Below are 24,126 nucleotides of genomic sequence, written 5' to 3'. Positions count from 1 at the left end.
GAAGACCAAGACCCCTGACATCAGATCAAGCAGCGGGGAAATAATTGGACCAATGCAGAAGGGGCAAGAAAGGAAACCATCTCAGTTGACAGGAAAATACCCAAGAGAAAAGGAAAAGCAGAAAAGAAAATGCCTCAGCAAGATTCCATCAGCAACAAAGAACAAAAACTATCTCAATGGAGAGGGTGGTAAGGAACAGGGTAGGGGGGGGGTGGGGCAGTAGATTGGAAAAGTGGAGAGTGAGAAGATCAATACCTCAGTCCATGTGGAGAAGGGAAACTATCTCAGCAAGATTGGAGAAAAATTGACACGCTTGGCTGAAGCTCTCTGGGGGAGTTTGGTGGGAGTTGTCTTTGGAGCATTTGACGAAAAGTTGATACGAAAAAATAATGTTAGAGATTATGATTCATGTCACCAGGGTTCATTCCTGGGTTTCCCATGAGCCTCAATTTTTCCAAGTTGGAGGAGGTCCTGCCAGTGTGGCACTCCCTCAGTGCTGCATTGGGTGTGCTGGCCCATATTTTGTGCTGAAGTCTCCATGGTAGGGTTTGAACACACCACCTCAGTTCAAGGCCTGCTGCTGATGGATCACACCCCTCCCCCACCCTACCACCATCCACCCACCGCCCCCCCCACCAACCCCACCACCCCCCCCCCACCCCCGGCCCTATCCTGATGTGCTGCGTCTCGTGTGCAAATTGTGTGCTATGATAACATGTTCATTAACTGACCTCACCCTATAGCTCTTAGTAAGCACTGCAGGCATACACAACACCCAAAGAGCAGTATACATGCCTGAACTATTGGCTCTGAATTTTTTGAAGGATTTAAAAATATGGATATTAGTCTGTGATTGTGACAGAACCAAAAGAGAAGCAGAAGTGTAGTTGTTTGTGCCACATGTACTTGTAACATTTCAGCCAATGACAGGCATATGCTATGAAGCACCAGACATAACCGTTGATGGTGCCAGTCTCAAGGCTACAGAAAAATTCTCATACCTTGGTAATATGCTCTCTAGGGATGCCACTATTGATGAATATATCCATGGATGCATTGAGAAAGCAAGTTTCGCCACAGCCATCTCCATGACTGTGTCTGACATTCAGCTGAAGTTTAAAATCAAACTCCACCAGCCACTGCTTACCAGCCTCCGGTTTGGCATAGACTGCTGGGTCTGCTGTAGGCGCCACATCTGCAAGTTTCCAAAGCTACAGGAATGTTGCCGCCAGTATCCAACGGGATGATAGGCCGTGAATGGTTTCACTGACTCTTTGGTGTTCTTGTGCAGAGCACTACATCTGAGAGCTTTGTTTAAATGGTAAGTTTCATGATTATTGGATACTAATGAAATTCTCTCACTCATACAAGATAACATGAAGGGCTCACCTACCTATATATAATGGCTAAAGATCAACCCCATTGAACCTAACTGGAAGTGATCAATTTGCTAGCACATGAGCAGGGGAGAGACCACATCCTGAGTGAGAGACAGCCAGAGTGAGTGTATTGGCAAGTTGGTGCACAGTGGGAATTCGGTGCAGAGGGGAAGAGCGGCTCTTTGCATTTTTTCTTTGCTATCCAACTTCTTAAACCTTCAGAGACTGTTCTTACCCTGCTGCAGCAGTAGAGGCTACAAGGTATGGAGTGACTGGTAAGTAGTGGGTAAGGTCGGGTAAGTATTTACCACTTTTATCGTTTATAGTTTAAGGTCTTTTTGTGGTTTACAGTTTGTATACTCTGTAGTAACGAGGATCAGGAAAGAAGGGCCCTAGAGTAATTAATTTAAAAGATTTAGTTTAAAGGGATAAGTCATGGCAGAAGAGCTCAAAGCCATGGTGAGCTCCTCGTGCTCCATGTAGGAAGCCGGGGACATTTCCAGTGCCTGGGACCAGCATGTGTGCAGGAAGTGTGTCCAGCTGCAGCTCCTGGAAGTTCAGGTTTCAGAGCTGGAACGGCAGCTGGGGACACTGTGGAGCATCCGCGAGTCTGAGAGCATCGTGGATAGCGCGTTTAGAGAGGTGGTCACACCGCAGCTGAAGGGACTTGAGGAAGGAAGGGAACGGGTGACCACCAGGCAGTCCAAGAGAAACAGGCAGGTAGTTCAAGAATCCCCTGGCGTCCCGCTCGCAAATCGGTATTCCATTTTGGAGGCTGATGAGGGCACTGGTTTCTCCAGGGAGTGCAGACAGAGCCAAGCTTCTAGCACCACAAGCAGCCTCTCTGTACAGGAAGAGAGGAAGAGCAATAGTAATGGGGGATTCTATAGTCAGGGGAACAGACTGGCGGTAGTGATTGTCAACGTGACTCCAGGATAGTGTGTTGCCTCCCTGGTGCCAGGGTCCAGGATATCACTGAACAACTGCAGGGCATCCTGAAGTGGGAGGGTGATAAGGCAGAGGTCATGGTGCATATTGGTACCAATGACATAGGTAGAAAGAGAGATAAGGTCTTGCATCAAGAATTCAGGGAGTTAGGCAGTAGACTAAAAAGCAGGACTTCTCGGGTTGTAATCTCTGGATTACTCCCAGTGCCAAGTGCTAGAAAGCACAGAAATAGGAAAATAGCGCAGATGAATATGTAGTTTAAGAATTGGTGCAGGAGGGAGGGTTTTAGATTTCTGGATCACTGAGACCATTTCTGGGGAAGGTGGGACCTGTATAAACAGGACGGTCTATATCTGAACCAGAGCAGGACTAACATCCTTGTGGGCAGGTTTGCTAGTGCTGTTGGGAGGAGTTTAAACTAATTCAGCAGGGGGAGGGGACACAGAATGTTAGCAGAATTGGGACACATCATAATACAGTAAAACAATCAATTCAGAGGGAGTACAGCTGCAATAAGTTTCAAGGGAGTAAGGCAAGGCTGGATGACCTCTACTTTAACACCAAGAGTATTACAGGTAAAACAGATGAGTTAAGGGTGAGGACTGACACGTGGAATTGTGATATAGTAGCCATCACTGAGATGTGGTTGAGGGAGGGGCAGGATTGTGAATTTATTAAGATTGGTGAACTTATTAATTTATTAGAATTGGTGAATCTATGGAATTCATTGCCACAGAAGGCTGTGGAGGCCAGATCATTGAGTGTATTTAAGACCGAGATAGATAGGTTCTTGATTGGTAAGGGGATCAAAGGTTTAGGGGAGAAGGCAGGAGAATGGGGTTGAGAAACCTATCAGCCATGATTGAATGGCAGAGCAGACTCGATGGGCCGAATGGCCTAATTTCTGCTCGTTTGTTTTAAGGTCTTATAGTCTTATGATTGGCAGCTCAACATTCCAGGATATAGAATCTTCAGACGAGACAGGGGTGGGGGTAAAAGAGGAGGAGGCATTGCATTATTAGTTAATGAGTCAATTACTGCAAGGGCAGATGATATCTCGGAGGGGGCATCCAATTAAGTTTTGTGGGTAGAGCTTAGGAATAAAAAAGGGACCGCCATATTGTTAGATGTTTATTATAGACCCCCAGATAGTCAGTGGGAAATTGAGGAGCAAATATGTGCACAATTTGCAGAGGTGTGTAAAAACAATAACAATAGGGTAATTGTATTAGGTGGTTTCAACTTTCCCAACATTAATTGGGATAGACATAGTGTTAAGGGCTTGGATGGAGTGGTTTTCTTGAAATGTGTACAGGAGAACGTTTTAGGTCAATGTAGAGGGTCCAACAAGGGATGGCGCAGTGCTGGACCTAATTCTGGGGAATGAAGCTGGACAGGTGGCTGAGGTGGTGGTGGGGGAGCATTTTAGCGATAGCGACCACAACATGGTACAGTTTAAGCTTGTTATGGACAAAGAAATAGTTGCAAAAAAATGTTTTGGATTGAGCGAGAGCAGATTTTAGTAAAATAAGGCAGGATCTAACCAAGGTAGACTGGGAACAGTTACTCGTGGGGAAATCTACGGAAGAGCAGTGGGGGGGCATTCAAAAAGGAAAGGGGGAGAGTACAAGCTCAACACGTTCCCTCTGGGGTGATAGGAAGGAGTAACAAGCCCAGAGAATCATGGATGACCAGAGATATTTAGGATACGATGAGAAGGAAAAGAGAGGCTTTTAGCAGGTACAAGGGAAGCAAATCAGCAGAGGCATTAGTGCAGTACAGAAAGTGGTGGAGCTTAAGAAAGCAATTAGGAGAGCACAAAGGGGATATGAGAAAGCTCTGGCTGGTAAAAGTAGGGAAAATCCCAAGATATTCTATGTATATCAATGGGAAGAGGATAACCAGGGAAAGAGTGGGGCCCATAAGGGACCAAGGGGGCAATCTATGGGTGGAGCCAGTGGACATCGGTAGAGTGTTGAACGAATACTTCACATCCGTCTTCATCCAAGAGAATGAGGATGAAGGTATGGAACTCGGGGAGAGAGACTGCAAGGTCTTGAGCAAATTGTTATAAGGAGTAACAAGGTGTAGGCTTAAAAGTGGACAAATCTCCAGGTCCGGATGATGTGTCCCAGACTGCTGAGGGAGGGAAGGGAGGAGATCGCAGGGGCTCTGACCCAAATTTTTAATTACTCTCTGGCCACAGGGGAGGTGCCAGAGGACTGGAGAACAGCTACTTAAGAAGGGTTGTAGAGATAAACCAGGGAACTACAGACCATTGAGTCTCATGTCAGTGGTAGGGAAACTATTGGAGAAAATTCTGAAGAAAAAAATCTATCTCCACTTGGAGAGGCAAGGTTTGATCAGGGAGAGTCAGCATGGCTTTGTCAGAGGGAGGTCATGCCTAACAAACTTGATTGAATGTTTTGAGGAGGTGACCAGGTGTGTAAATGAGGGGAGTGCAGTTGATGTAGTTTATATGGATTTCAGCAAAGCCTTTGACAAGGTCCCACATAGGAGACTTATAAAGAAGGTAAATGCACATGGGATACAGGGTAATTTGATAAGGTGGATTCAAAATTGGCTTAGTTATAAGAGGCAGAGGGTGATGACAGAAGGATGCTTTAGTGACTGGAAGCCAGTGTCCAGTGGTGTACCATAGGGATCTGTGCTGGGTCCCTTATTATTGTCATTTATATAAACGACATAGATGACTATGTGGGGGGTAGGATTAGTAAGTTTGCGGATGACACAAAGATTGGTCGAGTGGTTAACAATAAGGTTGAGTGTCTTGAGCTACAGGAAGATATGGACAGGATGGTCAAATGGGCAGATAGAGTTTAACCCTGAAAAGTGAGAGGTGGTACACTTAGGAAGGAGTAATTTGACAAGGAAGTATTCAATGAATAGCATGACACTAGAAAGTTCTGAGGAACAAAGGGACCTTGGCATGTGTGTCCATAGATCTCTGAAGGCGGAGGGGCATGTTAGTGGGGTGGTGAAAAAGGTATAGGTTACAAAAGTAGGAAGGTCATGTGGGAGTTGTATAGAACCTTGGTGAGGCCAAGCTGGAATACTGTGTGCAGTTCTGGTCACCACATTATAGGATTATGTGATTGCACTGGAGGGGGTGCAGAGGAGATTCACCAGGATGTTGCCTGGGATGAAACATTTAAGTTATGAAGAGAGGTTGGATAGACTTGGGGTGTTTTCGTTGGAGCAGAGAAGACTGAGGGCAACCTGATGGAGGTGTACAAGATTATGAGGGGCATGGACAGGGTGGATAGGGAGCAGCTGTTCCTCTTAAGCGTCAGTCACAAGGGGACATAAGTTCAAGGTGAGGGGCAGAAGGTTTGGGGGGGGGGGGGGGGGGATGTGAGGAAAAACATTTTTTTACCCAGAGGGTGGTGACGGTCTGGAATGCGCTGTCTGGGAGGGTGGTGGAGGCGGGTTGCCTCACATCCTTTAAAAAGAACCTGGATGAGCACTTGGCACCTCATAATATTCAAGGCTATGGGCCGAGTGCTGGTAAATGGGATTAGGTAGGTAGGTCAGGTGTTTCTCACGTGTCAGCGCAGACTCTTCTACACTGTGTGATTCTGATCCCTTGAAGGAGAATCCTTGTATTTTTAATTATTTCAAGCAAATCGGAGGAAATGAGTATTGCACTGAGTGCTCATACCTCCTGTAGTTTTTGGAGGATACAAGGTAACATTAGCATCTTGAAGCAGTGCTTCAGATGTCTGGGCAGATCGGGGGGGGGTGGTGGTTCTTGGGGTACAGCCCTAGCATGAATCTGCAGGATAATTATCTGTGCCATGGGGGTTGGGTATTTTGTTGTTCCAGTACATATCTGCCTGGTTACCATCAATACCTGCATGTTCCTGCATTCATTCTCTTCCTCATTCTATTGACATTGGGATACTCAGTGGATGAGTACATTCAGGACTATGATCAATAGATTTTAGATACAAAGGGAATCAAGGGATATGGAGAAAGTGGAATTTATGTAGTTCAGCCATGATCTTACTGAATTGGGAGGATCCACGTGGCCTAGCCCTGCACCTATACTAACACAATTATCATCAAGGGCCATTCTTTGATGTGTTGCTACCTTATTCTGCACCATCAAAAGTGATCTCTCTAGTCAAGTTAAATTAATACGTAACCAATTTATTTAGCTGTGATTAGAGATGTCTTTTGTTTATTGATTTTTTAAAAATCCAAGTGTTCCTCCCTTAGTGTTAATGTATTGTCTATCGACTACACTTTAGTACAGTACTTCAAAATATTTCCTGCATAGAAGTGAGATAGATGGCTGGTAGTTGAGTTTCACTGAAAATATTCCGCAAAGCTTGTGGCTCTGTACCTGTTTGTTTTTGGTCAAGAGAGGGCTCTGCAGCATATATAACTACGGTAGCTGGCTCACGCAGCTGCTTTCTGGCATTATACACTATTATTCCAGTAGGGTAAGGGGAGGGGTTTAAATATAGCATCACCCTGGGACAAAGTTTAATTCATTCCTACTCCAGCCTTGCTCCAGTTTGGGCACTGTGATAACATTCCCACCAAACTGTGTTGGACTAAACTTCTGGGTAGCAATAAGGTTAGTGTCATGCTTCTGCAACCAATACATTGAAGCTAAATAAAGGGGATTATTGCATATTTCAGCTCACAGCTTCCACAGTAACAGTGTAAACTGCCACCACAGATTTTCCTATTCTTTAAAGAACTGACACTACAGGATCCTGAAGATCTGCCTTGTAACAGTGAGGGAACATCATGGCCGCTTGCAGAGTGTAAAAATCTGGAAAACTGAATGCAGAATGAGTGATTTTTCAGCAATAGGTATAAAGAATATTAAACATTTGAACATTTAGTGTTCTTTAGCTGTATTCTGAAATATGGGTGAATAAATAGAAAACATAAGTCTGAACAGGTTTCAAGGGGACCCCTTTGCCTTCACTGTAGACTTTACTAGGCTGGCTTTCATTAGGTTTTGAGCTTTGTGCTTTCTATCATTCATTGTATTGTAAACATAGTTAGTCTGAGACACTGCAGGTGTAAAACCATTCCCCTCTGTAGCACTTTGGTCCTTAACTAAAAGTTAGTCAAAGGCTTTAACATGCACTAAACCGCACCCTATTTGGATTCACTTCGCTTTACACAGGATAAATTCAGGTAAAATGTTTCTTCCACTTTAAACTTCCTTATTTGTCCACTAAATTCAATTTTGTGTTAAAACATCACAGTAGAGATTAACAAAGCCTGTCACTGAAAATTCAGGAGCTTGCACATAGATCCAGCTCCTACATTTCCTCATTAGAAGCCTCAACATGGTGAAAAACATAGGAACATTCTGCCCCTTGAGCCTGTTCCTCCATTCAATTAGATCATGGCTGATGTGTATCTTAACTCCATCTACGCATCTTGTTTATCAAACTCAAAACTCACCTAGCTAAAGATATGTTAACTCAGTTTTGACATTTTCAATTAACCCCCAAACTCAGCAGCTTTTTGGGAGACAGTGTTCCAAACTTCCACTATCCTTTGTGCCGTAGCAATGCTGTTGTTTGGGATGGGCATATTAGAGGCACTGCCTCACACTGGAACATGAAAATATATTATGTGTGGGCTATGAACTGAAAATAATCCTGCATTTGGAAATTCAGTACGATTTCTATATAGGCATTTTTATGTTCTCCAAGCAGCACCAAGGATATTGAAATGTGCAGTGTTTGTCTTCCTTTGCTTATCGGAAGCACATGCCTTTTTCACCAAGATTTTCAAGTAGGTCACTATTTGCCATTTACAGAGGGGCAGTGCCTAAACAGCATTCCCATAGCCACACAGATTACTACTGACATTGAAAGGAAATCATCTCAGGCTGTTTTTAGCTCAATTGTTGAGCACTTGCTTTGTGTTTCCACATTTGAAAATGATGCACAAAGCAGCTACCATCACAGACTGATACTACCTCAGGACTATATTTCCTTGTTACCATACTAATATTATTGAACCTTGGTGGGTTTTCCCTGAAGCCGAAAATGCTTTAGAAGAAAAAATGCAATTAAAATAATAAACAAGGAAAACATTGTTTCTAATTTTAGTATCAAAATGAAGACAAAGCAAATAATAAGGAATAATACAACAGTGTGCAGCATTATTTGGATTGTTGGGCAGCAGATGGTCAATGCAGGTCAATGTCAGCAAATATAATTAGCATGGGAACAGTAAATGAAGAAAAAGAACAGTTGGGTATAAATTAGCTTTGGCAAGTGGCACAAAGCATGTGATAACTTGGCAGTCTGTTTTATACTTCAACATATTGTCTTAATGCAGCCTGAGATATGTAATTATTTCAACACATTTGTATACAAAATATACCCTAAAAATCATTATTCGCTTACCTTCATAAAAGCCCCCCAATTAAGTGCATGTTAGAGCTATTTATAACCACACCTGCTGGTCTGAGAGCTTTGGACACACAAATGACAAACTTGCATTTATACAGCACTTTTCGCGACTGCCAGATGTCTCAAAGCAGCTTCCAGCCAATAAAGTGCTTTTGATGTGTAATCACTCTTGTAATACAGGAAATATAGCAGCAAATTTGCACACAGCAAATTCCTACAGACATCAGTTTGACAATGACCAGGTAATTTTTTTTGTGATGTTGACCGAGGGATGAATATTGATCAGGACACCATGGATAACACCCCTGCACTTCTTCAAAATGATGCCATGGGATCTGCTGGTCCAAAAGCAGAGCATTTTGCCAATGTATCTTAAAGTTGCCTTGCATTTTTTCATATTTCTAATAAATACAATCCAGTCTAAAAATGATCAGAACTCAGAAAAATACTGAATGCATGTTGTGTCAAAATGAATCAACTTTATCATACATAGTACATGAAGGAAAGGCAAGGTACCATAAACAAACACAGTAAAGTGCATTATTAAAAATAGACCGCTTTGAATTTCTGCTACAAGCTAACATTAGCAATGCTGCCTCCTTTAATAAGATCAGGATAATGTATCAAAACTGCAGGCAAAATGCATAATACACAAGTTTGAGTACTTTATGTAACTTCAGTAGATTAACCCATTATTGTACAACAGTCTGGTTCATACTAAAGCAGATTAATCAGCAAGTATATTCAGCAAAATTACCAGCAATTGTTACAGATGCTGCTGACACTAATTCAGAAACTAATTCATTGAAATGCTAGTAGTGCAGTAACATCAATTGCTAAGCCCATCTTGATGATTCTCTTTTTAAAATAGATTCTGGATAAAAAAAAGTGTTTAACCTGCGATCAGAATGAGATACCTGGCTTCCAAAGGTACAAATGCAAATCGCCCTTCCCAGATCCTCCTCTCATTTTTGGACAAAACACTGCGAATTAGGGCATTTCACAAATTACATCATGAGACTGTGTCATAGATAACATAATTTCACTTAAAAAGCCTACTTTAAAAGTGCAAGCCTGAGTTAAATGCACAGCTCAAAGAATGGCATCGGAGAAATGGGTTTCAACTCATGGGGCACCGGCATCATACTGGGGAAAGAGAGAGTTGTACTACTGGGATTGCCTTCACCTGAACTGTGGTGGGAAGAGTGCTGTATAACCAAGGTTGTAGAAAGGACTTTAAATTAAATAATGGGGGTCTTTCACATGCACGGAGATTTGGAAAGTTAAAGAGAAAGGACAAGGCAATAGTGCAGGGTAGCGATATGGATAATGGTGACAAGGGACAGAACAAACATAACAGTGCCCCAGCAAATAAAGTCAGAGTAGGCAAAACAGTAAAAAGACAGAATTAAAGGCTCTTTATCTGAATGCTTCCAACATTCATAACAAGGATGAATTGATAGCACAAGTATAAATATAGTAGGATATGATAGCTATTACAGATATGTGGTTGCAAGGTGACCAAGGTTGGGATCTGAATATTCAAGAGTACTTGATATTTCAGAAGGACAGGGAGAAAGGAAAAAGAGGCAGGGCAACTCTGTTAATACATCTTGAAATCAGCAAAATAGTGATAAATCATCTTGGTTCAAAATATCAAGATGGAGAATCAGTTGGAGCAGAGATAAGAAATAGCAAAGGAAAGAAATCACTGGTGGAGGTAGTTTACAGGTCCCCTAACAGTAGTTACACAGGAGGACAGAGTACACATCAATAAATGATGGGGGCTTACAAGGAAGGTACTGACATAATCATGGCAGAATTTAATCTTCATCTAGATTGGACAAATCAAATTGATAGAAGGTAGTCTGGAGATGTGTTCACAGAGAATATTCAGGACAATTCCTTAGAGCAATATGTTCTGGAACCTAACAGGAGCTAGGATATTTTGGGCCTGGTAATATGTAACAAAACAAGATTAATTAAAGGTGCCATATAAAAGGTTACTACACAAGATAAGAGCTTATGGGGAGAACTTTTAGCTCATTGGGTGGACATGCGCCCGACCTGACCGAGCATAAAACACGCGATGACCTCAGGCGAGCAGCCCAATGTCATCGCACACTCGTGCGATATTTCAGTCGGCGGGTGTGCACTGGAGTCAGCAGCACACCCACCGAAAATTAAAAGGACTTTTAAGGCCATCGAGAAGGTAACTGAAAGAAATCTTTTGCTGTCCATCCAACCTTACAATTGATGGGCAGGAGAAAAGGCCAAGCGGCCTTTGCATTTTTTAGGAAACCTCATCCACGCGTAGGGTGAGGTTTCCAACATCAAATCAAAATAATTTTTAGATTTAATTTCTGACAGTCACATGAGGGGACATTTTTCATAACATTTTAAAAATCTTTATTTTTGATGTTTAAACGGTACATCTCCCCGAGGCAGGTGTGTGCCTCAGGGAGCTTTTCTGGCACACATGCACAAAGTTCACACTCGCCCTCCTCCTCCTCCCCACCAGGCTGCGCTGCAGCTCGCACTTCACGCTGGGCAGGCCTTAATTGGCCCGCCAGTGTGAAATAGCGGTCCGGCCTCAATCACGAGCCCCCCGTGCTGAGCCTGTCTGACGAGGGAAGAATCCTCCCCCATGTGTTTGTGGTGTATATTAGCATGGCAACAGGAAACAGGCGAATAAATCATTTTCATGTTGGCAAACTAACTAGTGGAGTGCTACAGGGATTAGTGCTGGGACCTCAACTATTTACAATCTATTTTAATGACTTGGATGAAGGGACTGGCTGTACTGTAGCCAAATTTTCTGATGTTATGAAGGTAGGTAGGAAAGCAAGTTGTGAGGAGGATACAAAGAGTCTTCAAAGTGAGTAAAAATTTAGCAATGGAGTATAATGTGGGAAAATGTGAGATTGTTCACTTTGGCAGGAAGAATATTATTTAAAGAGAGAATGACTGCAAAATGCTGCAGTACTCAGGGATCTGGGTGTCCTTGTACATGAATCATGAAAAAGTCAGGTACAGCAAGTAACTGGGAAGGGAAATGGAAGTTGGTCTTTATTGCAAGGGGAATGGAATATAAAAAAAAGTAGGAAATTCTTGCTGCAACTATACATGGCACTGATGAGACCACACCGAGAGTACGGTGTACAGTGTTGGTCACCTTACTGGAGGAACATTGTACCTGTTTTGGAACCAGTCAAAGAAGGTTAACTAGGCTGGTTCCTAGGATAAGGAATTCGTCTTGAGGAGATATCGAGCAGGTAAGCCCAAACTTGGGCGTTTAGAAGAATGAGAGGTGATCTTATTGAAACATAAAAGATTCTGAGGGGGTTGACAGTGTAGATGCTGAGAGAATATTTTCCATTGTGGGGAACCTACAGCGGGGACAGCTTCAAACTAAGGGGTCTCCCATTTAAGGTGGAGATGAGGAGGAACTTCTTGTCTCAGAGGATTGTTAGTCTTTTGATTTTCTTCCCCCAGTGAGTAGTGAAGGCTGGGTCATTGAATTTATTCAATTCTGAGTTAGACGGATTTTTGACCAACAAGGGGGGGCGAGCAGACTGGAAAGTGGAGTTAAGGCCACAATCAGGTCACCCATGATCTTACTGAATAGCAGAGTAGGCTCGAGGGGCTGAATGGCCTATTCCTGCTCCTATTTCTTATACTCTCACAGAATGCAGGCAAGAGATTTAAATGTTAATTATGCAAGAATGGGCATAAATGCATTTCAGCAAACGTAGGATAATCCACCACCGGAGATGAAAAACGTAGAAGGAAAAAGCCAAAAAGAAATTAGTTACTAACTTTACTAAACATATACATTCCTACATTTCCCCCCCCCCCATGTACTTGTTTTTATCCTCTATCCGCAGTACAATTTCCTATGACAAGCTTTTTCGTTATAGAAAGAGCTGTAAAAAATGTAAATATTTAACTATTGTACAATGGGACTATTCTGGAGATGTTATTTCTACAAATGGGACAATTCTTAGGAACAGGCAAGGCCTCATAACAATCAGCACACGAGCAGACATGTCCACACTCCAGAAACACACAGGACCTGTCCCTGGTCAGACAAATGGCACATGCATTTTGTGGGACCTCGTCCTCCGTTAGGTCAAGCTCCTGCAAACGTTGCTTCTTCACTGCCAACATTTCTTTCTGCAGCATGGACTGTTCTTGTTCCATTTTGTAGCGTTTATACTGTCGTCGTAATATGAAAAATAAGGTTGCACAAGTTGTAATTCCGAATACCATAGTCAGGATCTTCCACAGCTTTACCTTGGACTCCTGCTTTCGAACTAGAGACTCAAAGTCCAGTCGACTTAGGTAGTACTGAAGGCCTTGTTTTGGAGGCTGTAGCTTAATAAAGTTACTGTCCAATACAAGTTCTCCAACCCCAGTTATTATGTCCTTATCTCTCAGCATTTCTTCAGTCTCTTTGATTCCTTTTGGCCGTTCGCCACTGATGTAATGACCAATTATATCAGTAAAAGTTTGTACTGCAGGGTGAAACTTTTCATACACAGTTTCAAGGTTTAGTTCAGATGATTCTAAGGGCTTTATCACCCTAACTGATAAGCCAGGGTTGCGATCAGTAGGCACAAGGTCAAAGGGTACAGTATTAGTCCTTTGATGAATAATCTTTTCACAGTCATTCCTGTTGAAAGCAAAGTGAAATCTACAGATAAAGGACTCCAAGCAGCACCTCTCGCTTGTGTAGTATTACTGTGCATGGTGCAAGTCTAACTTGCAGTTAGCCCACAAAACTTTTTATTCAATGTTGTCCCAATTTATTTCAAGAAGAAAATGCTGATTCCACCGTTAAGTTCTGTGTCACGTTTCTCTAGAATGCTTTACAGGCAAGGAAGCCCATACAGGGTTTTCCGTTCCCCTTGGGCCTCTTATATGGCTTAATGGCAAATACAGGGTGCTAGTGAGCCAAGTTTTCTGGAACAGCCTGAAGAGAGGTAAAAGGCCAGGGGTGCAGACCTCCCTTGCTCTTCACAAGAGAGTTACTGAGGGATGTACAGGGACACTTTCTGCAATGTACTTATCATGGCAAGTATTCCAGAACGATGGAAGAGACTTTCTGCAGGTCGAGCATTAACAATAACTGATTAATTCAGTTCACAGTAGGGCCAGTATTTACTTCTACTGAACAGCGAACTATGGGGCAAAATTAGTCCATTAACACAAATTCCACCAAGCTGGCTGCGGGTATTGCATTCCATTAAATGGAATCTTCTGCTGTTATTTCCGGGACTGGAAGAGTTTCTAAGGAGGTAATTAAATGGGTGAGGAAGGCAGCCCCCAACCCTGGCCTCCCTGAGAGGCTGACTGCCCCTGTCCTCCACCTGAGGGGTCAGCGACCCTGTCAACACATCCACACCGAGAGGCCAGCAGCCCCTGCTCCTTCCTCAACCCCACCTCCCGAGAGGCTGATGACCCCTAGCACCCCTTTCCCACCAGGATGCTGAGCTTACCTGACTGACAGCACGAGATAAAACATTCCACTTGTACAAGGGCAAACTTCCAGATCATGGTTTAAATACTGTGACTATAGAACTTCCAAGTACCAGAGCACATTTAAATGATATGAAAAAGCAAAATACTATGGATGTTAAGAGATCTGAAATAAAAACAGAAAATGCTGGCAATACTCAGCAGGTCAGAGAGCACCTGTTTAGAAAGAAACAATTCAGCTTGCTGCCTCTTTTGGCTGACATTATGAATCTTCTTTGTAGATTACAAACTTACCAGATGTGGGTAGTTCGATTCCACACCATTTTATGCTCCTGTAAAACAAGTCGTTGTATAACTCCTTTGCAACCATCCACAAACTGGCTATTGAGAGTTTCTTTGACAGGGTTAACCACGCCTGAAGAATAAAAAGCATCTTTAATTACATTTGCCATTTAGCTGCACAAATATTACTGCTTGGTTTTTACAATAATAGGTGAGGGTGCAAGTGCTTACCATTATTACTGGGTAAATCAGGCTGCAACTTCTGGTGCCTATACACGCGTGCAAACACACGCACACACAATTAAATATGGAAATCAGAAGTTGCTGTCTTAGTCTGCTACAGCTCTCACTGGCAAACGTCACAATGAACTCACTGGAATGGCATAAACATGGGACAGCTGCCCACTAAAGACAGCCTAAAAAAGGCTAATGCATTCAGGTGAGAGAGAAATATTAACAGCATGTTAAGTGACAAATATTGAGCAACCTCTCTGAGCCTGAAAGATTATTTGACAAGTGTGGTGTCTCATTCCCTAAGCAAATTAAAGTTGCAAATTTAAGATTTTTTTTAAAAAGCTTTTTTTGTTTACATCTTATTTATCTCCATTAATCTTACTTGTATTTCCGAATTTTATTTTGCTTTCTTGTCAATATTTAATTCCAATTTATATTTCCTGATTTAGACTTCCTGGTTTAGACTCTGTGCATCTCAGCAAGGATTTTTCAATTTGATTGGTTGAAGAGCCTTGCTGTTTATTATCCTACTCACAAAAACACCCAGGTCCCCTATACAGGATGCCATACTGGACCAGAAACTGGATAACTGCAAGTCTCTGCTCTAAAGCTGGTTAAATTTTTGTGAGTAACTGTCAGAGAGGTGGATGGCAAGTACTCTTCCTTTGCCACCAACTGCAAAATCTTAGCCTGTGCTGTTTCAGCCAATATCCTTTTAAATTGCAATCAAAGATATTACTTCAATTAACAAAGTATAGGAACAGGACTGAATAGCTGATATAAATAGTTTCACTTGTTACCTTAGAATTGTTCCCTCTGTTGAATGGGCCAATACCAGAGTTCATAGATTTAAAATCATTAGCATAATATCTAAAGGGGAGATCAGGAGAATTGTTTCACTCAGTTATCAACATCTGGAATACTCTACTTCAAAAGCTGATGGAAATTGATTCCATAAATAATTTTAAAAAGGGAGTTGGAGATGGGGATGTATTTGAGCTTGAGGAACTTAAATGGTTACAGGCAAAGAACAGGTATATAGGACTAAACACCACTGGTCTTTCAAAGAGCCAGCACAGGCACAATGTGCCGAATGGCCTCTTGCGTACTTTTTTATGATAGGTTCAACTCCCAACAGTCCGAGTTTAGCCTTCAATAGAAACATATTAGCATAATCAGCGTCTGAAAAGACAAGAACCTCCACATTAATGTTTCCAAGTGGCCTGGTACCTGGGAATTTTATTAGCAAAGCAAAGCTAACAACAGTAACCTACATGCTGAGCGAATCAATCCTATCACTGCCAGAATTTGAATCATAGCATGAACAACGTTGACAGCAGATAACCAGTAGATGGAGCACAAAACTTAAGATTATTTTCCTTTAACACTGTTTCCTTCATAGAATTGGTTAGCCCACACTTGGGAGTACTGTGAACAGCTCTGTCTCCATATTACAAAAAAAAAAGGACATGGGAACCGAAAGAACATAGTCATCAGGAAAGGTTGAACAGTATCGGGACGGCTGGGGGTCTTTTCTCCAAAAAGAAGCCCGAGGGGTGACCTGATAGAGCTTTGTAAGATGATCCATTTGATAGGGTTGGCATAGAGAAGATGTTTCCACCTGTGAGCCATTGGTACAAGATTGTCACTAATAAATCCAAATTGAGAATTCAGAGAAAATTTCTTTACCCAGAAAATGGTGAGAATGTGGAACTCGCCATGGCAGGGAGTGCTTGAGGTGAATGGTATAGATGCATTAATGGGGAAGCTGGATAGACATGAGGGAGAAACAGAGGGCAGGCATAAATTGTTTTTTTTCTGATTGGTAGATGTGACGAGTGGTGTGCCACAGGGATCAGCGCTGGGGCCTCGACTTTTTACAATTTATGGAAGTGACTGGATGAATGGACCAAAGGTATGGTTGTTAAATTTGCTGATGAGACTAAGATAGGTTGTGAAGAGGACTTCAGGGGGTTACAAAGGGATATAGATAGGCTAAGTGAGTGGGCAAAGATCTGGGAAATGGAGTATCATGCAGGAAAATGTGAAATTGTCCATTTTGGCAGGAAGAATAGAAAAGATTATCTAAATGGTGAGAGATTGCAGACCTCTGAGATGCAGAGGGATCTGGGTGTCCTAATGGATGAATCGCAAAAGGTTACTATGCAGGTACAGAAAGCAATTAGGAAAACTAATAGAATGTTATCATTTATTGTGAGAGGATTTGATTACAAAAGTAGGGAGGTTATGTTCAGTTGTATAGGGCACTGGTGAGACCACATCTGGAGTATTGTGTACAGTACTGGTCTCCTTATTTAAAGAAGGATATAAATGTGTTGGAAGCATTTCAGAGAATGTTTACTAAACTAATACCAAGAACGGGAGGGTTGTCTTATGAAGAAAGGTTGGACATGTTAGGCTTGCAGCCACTGGAGTTTAGAAGAGTAAGAGGCGACTTGATTGAAACATAAGATCCTAAGGGGTCTTAACAGAGTGGATGTGGGGAGGTTGTTTCCTCTTGAGGGAGAATCTAGATCTAGGGGTCACTATTTAAAGACATTTAAGACAGATGAGATTTTTTTTTTCCCCTCCGAGGGTTGAGTGTGTTTGGAACTTTCTTCCACAAAAGACAGTAGAAGCAAAGTCCTTGAATATTTTTAAGGCAGAGGTAGATACATTCTTGATAAGCAAGGGGGTAGGTAGGAGTGTGGAGTTGAGGTTACACTCAGATCAGCCATAGTCTTACTGAATGGTGGAGTAGGCTTGAGGGGATGAGTGACCTACACCTGTTCCAATTTGTATGTTCATAAGGGAACAGAAGGATATGTTGATGCAGTTAGAGGAGGAAAGGTGGGAGGAAGGTTATGTGGAACATAAACATCAGCATGGATAAGTTGGGCCGAATGGCCTGTTTCTGTGTGGCAATTACAATGCAAGATAAAAATAAAATTGTGCAGCAGAAAAGGTGACCATTTGGCCTATCATACACGTGTCAGCTCTTTGAACGAGCTACCCAATTAGTTCCACATCCTCAACCCTTATCCATAGCCCTGCTTTTGCTTTTTCCTTTTCAAGTGTATATTTAATTCTGTGAAAACTACTATGGAAACTGCTTCAACCACCCTTTCAGGCTGTATAGTGCAGTTTGCAACAGCTCCATGTAATATTCCTACATAGCTCCCCTTTAATTCAACATTTTCTATGGAATCGATAGGTGACATGTCCATTACCTAACAGAAGAAAGCAAAGCTACAACGATGCTTTTGGAAAGTTTACTCAAGTGCAACCTATTGGGAGTTACCTTGCCATTCTTCTCTCAGCTCTGATGCTGCACTGAATAAGCCCAAGATTTTTTTTGACAAAGGCAGCAAATGCGAAAGCGATGAGATATAATCCTGGTGTCTTGAAATGAAGCAAGAAGTTCCAAGCATTTTAAAATTATAGAAGAATAATGGGATAAAATAGTACAATCACATTTGCCAGGCAATCTCATTCTTCTAAACTCCAGAGAACATAGATCAAATTTACTCTGCTTCTCATCATAGGTCAATTTTCACATTCAGGGACTAATCTAGTGAACCTTTTCTGTACCGCCTCCAATGCAAGTATATCCTTCCTTAATTATGGAGACTGAAACTGCACTGAGTACTCCAGATGTGGTCTCATCAAAATCCTGTACAACTGTAGCAAGATTCTTTATTCGTGTACTCCAGTCCCTCTGCAATAAAGGCCAACATGCCATTTGCCTTCCTAACTGCTTGCTGCACCTGCATGCTAACTTTCTGCATTCCTTGTACAAGCACATCCAAGGCTCTTTGAACATCAACATTTGCAAGTTTTCACCTTTTAAAAAATATTCTGCTTTTTCTATTCTTACAACCAAAGTGAATAACTTCACACTTCCCCACATTATACTCTAACATATTGTGGCCCACTCATCTAACCTGTTTACATCTCTTTGAGCCTCTGTGTCCTCCCCACAGCTTATTTTTCCATCTAACTTTGTATCATCAGCAAACAGATACATTACTCACTCCAATTCATTAACATAGATTAATATATAATTATATATATTAATATATCCAAGTCATTAACGTAGACTGTAAATATGAGGTCTCAGCATTGATCCCTGATCCCTGTAGCACTCCAGTAGTCACAGCCTGCCAACTTGATCCTGTTTATATCCACTCTGAATCCTGCCCAATGACCAATCCTCTATCCATGCTAATAACTCCATGAGCCCTAATCTTGCCTATTAACCTTTTGATAATCACCTTATCAAATCCCTTTGGGAAATCCAGGCATCCTTACATCTAATGGTTTTCCTCTACCTATCTTACTAGTTATTTTTGAAAAAAAACTTTAATAAATTTGACAAACACGATTCACCTTTTGTAAAACCATGTTGACTCTGATCGCACTATGATTTTCTAAGTGCATTGTTAAGACTGCCTTAAGGTAGCAGGACAGCTTGATCAGGTGGTTAAGGCATATGGACTCCTTGCATTTATTAGCCAAGGCATAGGGAAGTTGTGCTGGAACTGTATAAAACATTAGTTAGGCCACAGCTTGAGGCACTGTGTGCAGTTCTGGTCACCTTGTTACACAAAGAATGTAATTGCATTCGAGAGGGTACAGAGGAGATTTACAGGGATGTTACCAGGACTGGCAAATTGCAGCTATGAGGAAAGATTGGATAGGCTGTGATTGTTCTCCTTAGAACAGAGGAGGCTGAGGGGAGATTTGATTGGGATGTACAAAATGGTGAGGGGTCTGGATAGACTGGATGGGAAGGACCTATTTACTTTAGCAGAGAGGTCAGTGACTAGAGGGCATAGATTTCAAGTGTTTGGTAAGAAGATTAGAGGGGAGATGAAGAAAACTTTCACGCAGAGGATTGGGGGGGGGATGGGGGCCTTGAACTTACTACCTGAAAGCACAGTCGAGGCAGAAACCTTTCTTCGAAAAGATGTCTGGATATGCACCTTAAGTGTGGTACCTACAGAGCTACGAAACAAACGCTGAAAAGTGGGATTAGGTTGAGTGGCTTGTTTCTCGCCCAGTGCAGACATGATGGGCTCTTTCTATGCTGTAAACTTTCCAATAATTCTATAGCTTTCAGCACTTTCCCTAACAACCGATATCAGGCGAACTGGCCTCCCTCCTTACTCTTTCACTACTGCATTGTAAAACAGCTTTATTCAGTGCGCATCGAGAAGTACAGCACCACACCTTTGTAAGAATTGCAATCAACTTACGTTCTGCCACTATGATGCAGTCCTTACCCTTCAATGATTCAAATGCATTAACGGTGAGCACCTACCTTCAATCGCAGCATAAGGGAGGCATTTTCCTGGTGCATTTAACAGAATGTTCTTGAGATTTTGATCTAAAGGAAATGTTGCAGTTTCCTAAAAAAAATGTAAAGGTACATCCAGAATGTAAATACAGCTTCAGGTCTGCCAATGGATTAAGCCACTCTGCTTCAACATTAAAGACTGCCAGCTTTGTAGTGTGAATAGACAATAGACAATTGGTGAATACAAACTATATTGAGGTTAACCTGTACAAAGTGACAAGAGCTAAATATTCCCAATAACAGGCTGGCAGTAAAATCCTGATCTAACATTGAGCCACTTCCAGGCGCTGCCCACACAAGGGCAGCCGGCAGTCTAACTCCAATCCTGTGCCCCTCCCGCCCAGACCACTCGGCCCGTCGGCCCGGTGCCGGCCCTCAGGGCGCTGCCTCCCCACAGCCTCAGGGCCCGAGGGGACACCCGGCCCCGGGAGGGAGGCCACAGCCGTGACCGGGAGAAGCGGCGAGCCCCCGGGCCCGCGGCTCACCTGCAGGGTGCGGGCGGCGGTCCGCTTGCGGCGGTAAACCGAGTAGCAGAAGGCGGTGAGGGCCGAGCCCGCGGCCGCCGCCACCCACAGCGGCTTCCCGGCGCCATCCATGGCGGCCCGCTGGCCCCGCCCCCCGGCCCAGTGATAACCCCGCCCCCGGCCCAGTGATAACCCCGCCCCCGGCCCAGTGATAACCCCGCCCCCGGCCCAGTGATAACCCCGCCCCCGGCCTAGAGATAACCCCGCCCCCGGCCCAGTGATAACCCCGCCCCCGGCCTAGTGATAACCCAGCCCCGGCCCAGTGATAACCCCGCCCCCGGCCTAGTGATAACCCCGCCCCCGGCCCAGTGATAACCCCGCCCCCGGCCTAGTGATAACCCCGCCCCCGGCCTAGTGATAACCCCGCCCCCGGCCCAGTGATAACCCAGCCCCGGCCCAATGATAACCCCGCCCCCGGCCCGCTGACCCCGCCCCGGCCCAGTGATAACCCCGCCCCTATGGAGTCCCACCTTCAGTTAAAGGGGCCGCTCAATTACTAGGGGACATAGATTTAAGGTGAGAGGAGAAAACTATAGAGGAGATGTGCGGGATAAGTTTTTTACGCAGAGGGTAGTGAGAGTCTGGAATTCGCTGCCAGAGGAGGTGGTGGAAGCAGGAACGATAGTGGTGTTTAAGAGGCAGCTTGACAAATACATGAATAGGATGGGAATAGAGGGATACGGACCCCGGAAGTGCAAAATGTTTTAGTTGACGGGCAATATGATCGGCGCAGGCTTGGAGGGCCGAAGGGCCTGTTCCTGTGCTGTACTTTTCTCTGTTCTTTGTTTAGAGGAGGGGGCTGGTTGTACTGAGGGTTTCTGTCGGGTCTGAAGGGCAGTGACTGTGGAGATGGAGGGAACCACTTGGCGCTGGTCCCGGAGTTTAGGAGAAGGGGGCAGGAAATCAGAGTCAGGCCATTCAGGAGAGAAATTAGGAAGCAAAGACCAATAGGAATGTGCATCCCTCTCCTACAGAAAGCAGCTGATCCTGGGGCTCCATTCTCACCCTTTCCTTGTAACACACCCTAGGGGGGCATTGATGTCCACGGACACTCACAGTGATGACCACGGACACTCACATTGATGTCCACGGACACTCACAGTGATGACCACGGACACTCACAGTGATGACCATGGACACTCACATTGATGTCCACGGACACTCACATTGATGACCACGGACACTCACATTGATGTCCACGGACACTCACAGTGATGACCACGGACACTCACAGTGATGACCATGGACACTCACATTGATGTCCACGGACACTCACATTGATGACCACGGACACTCACATTGATGTCCACGGACACTCACATTGATGACCACGGACACTCACATTGATGTCCACGGACACTCACAGTGATGTCCACGGACACTCACAGTGATGACCACGGACACTCACATTGATGTCCACGGACACTCACAGTGATGACCACGGACACTCACAGTGATGACCATGGACACTCACATTGATGTCCACGGACACTCACATTGATGTCCACGGACACTCACAGTGATGACCACGGACACTCACATTGATGTCCACGGACACTCACAGTGATGTCCACGGACACTCACAGTGATGACCACGGACACTCACAGTGATGTCCACGGACACTCACATTGATGTCCACGGACATTCACATTGATGTCCACGGACACTCACAGTGATGACCACGGACACTCACAGTGATGTCCACGGACACTCACATTGATGTCCACGGACACTCACATTGATGTCCACGGACACTCACATTGATGACCACGGACACTCACAGTGATGTCCACGGACACTCACATTGATGTCCACGGACACTCACATTGATGTCCACGGACACTCACATTGATGTCCACGGACACTCACAGTGATGTCCACGGACACTCACAGTGATGACCACGGACACTCACAGTGATGTCCACGGACACTCACATTGATGTCCACGGACACTCACATTGATGTCCACGGACACTCACATTGATGTCCACGGACACTCACATTGATGACCACGGACACTCACATTGATGTCCACGGACACTCACATTGATGTCCACGGACACTCACATTGATGTCCACGGACACTCACATTGATGTCCACGGACACTCACATTGATGTCCACGGACACTCACATTGATGACCACGGACACTCACATTGATGACCACGGACACTCACAGTGATGTCCACGGACACTCACATTGATGACCACGGACACTCACATTGATGACCACGGACACTCACAGTGATGTCCACGGACACTCACATTGATGTCCACGGACACTCACAGTGATGTCCACGGACACTCACATTGATGTCCACGGACACTCACATTGATGTCCACGGACACTCACATTGATGTCCACGGACACTCACATTGATGTCCACGGACACTCACATTGATGTCCACGGACACTCACAGTGATGACCACGGACACTCACAGTGATGTCCACGGACACTCACATTGATGTCCACGGACACTCACATTGATGACCACGGACACTCACAGTGATGACCACGGACACTCACATTGATGACCACGGACACTCACATTGATGACCACGGACACTCACAGTGATGTCCACGGACACTCACATTGATGACCACGGACACTCACATTGATGACCACGGACACTCACATTGATGACCACGGACACTCACATTGATGACCACGGACACTCACATTGATGACCACGGACACTCACATTGATGACCACGGACACTCACATTGATGACCACGGACACTCACAGTGATGTCCACGGACACTCACATTGATGTCCACGGACACTCACATTGATGACCACGGACACTCACATTGATGACCACGGACACTCACATTGATGACCACGGACACTCACAGTGATGTCCACGGACACTCACATTGATGTCCACGGACACTCACAGTGATGTCCACGGACACTCACATTGATGTCCACGGACACTCACATTGATGTCCACGGACACTCACATTGATGTCCACGGACACTCACAGTGATGACCACGGACACTCACAGTGATGTCCACGGACACTCACAGTGATGACCACGGACACTCACATTGATGTCCACGGACACTCACATTGATGTCCACGGACACTCACAGTGATGACCACGGACACTCACAGTGATGACCACGGACACTCACAGTGATGACCACGGACATTCACATTGATGTCCACGGACACTCACATTGATGTCCACGGACACTCACATTGATGTCCACGGACACTCACAGTGATGTCCACGGACACTCACATTGATGACCACGGACACAGTGATGACCACGGACACTCACAGTGATGTCCACGGACACTCACATTGATGACCACGGACACTCACATTGATGACCACGGACACTCACATTGATGTCCACGGACACTCACATTGATGACCATGGACACTCACATTGATGTCCACGGACACTCACATAGATGTCCATGGACACTCACATTGATGACCATGGACACTCACATTGATGACCATGGACACTCACATTGATGTC

At 44.2% G+C, this 24,126-nt stretch overlaps 1 protein-coding gene across 1 annotated transcript; it reads right to left on the bottom strand.

Moving 5' to 3' along the window:
• Positions 1 to 9,202: 9,202 nt before the first annotated feature.
• Positions 9,203 to 20,716, bottom strand: mul1b (mitochondrial E3 ubiquitin protein ligase 1b). Its single transcript, XM_041207183.1, has 4 exons — positions 20,585 to 20,716; positions 20,064 to 20,151; positions 14,519 to 14,639; positions 9,203 to 13,418 (listed from the first exon to the last, which is right to left on the bottom strand). The coding sequence occupies exons 1-4, from the start codon at positions 20,693 to 20,695 to the stop codon at positions 12,689 to 12,691; spliced, it is 1,050 nt and encodes a 349-aa protein (XP_041063117.1). The 5' UTR covers positions 20,696 to 20,716; the 3' UTR covers positions 9,203 to 12,688.
• Between the last annotated feature and the right edge of the window lie 3,410 nt (positions 20,717 to 24,126).

Source organism: Carcharodon carcharias, chromosome 15 (genome assembly GCF_017639515.1).
Source record: "Carcharodon carcharias isolate sCarCar2 chromosome 15, sCarCar2.pri, whole genome shotgun sequence".
NCBI lineage: Eukaryota > Metazoa > Chordata > Chondrichthyes > Lamniformes > Lamnidae > Carcharodon > Carcharodon carcharias.
Note: the sequence above shows the minus strand (reverse complement) of the source record. Positions and strands in the feature narration are given on the sequence as shown.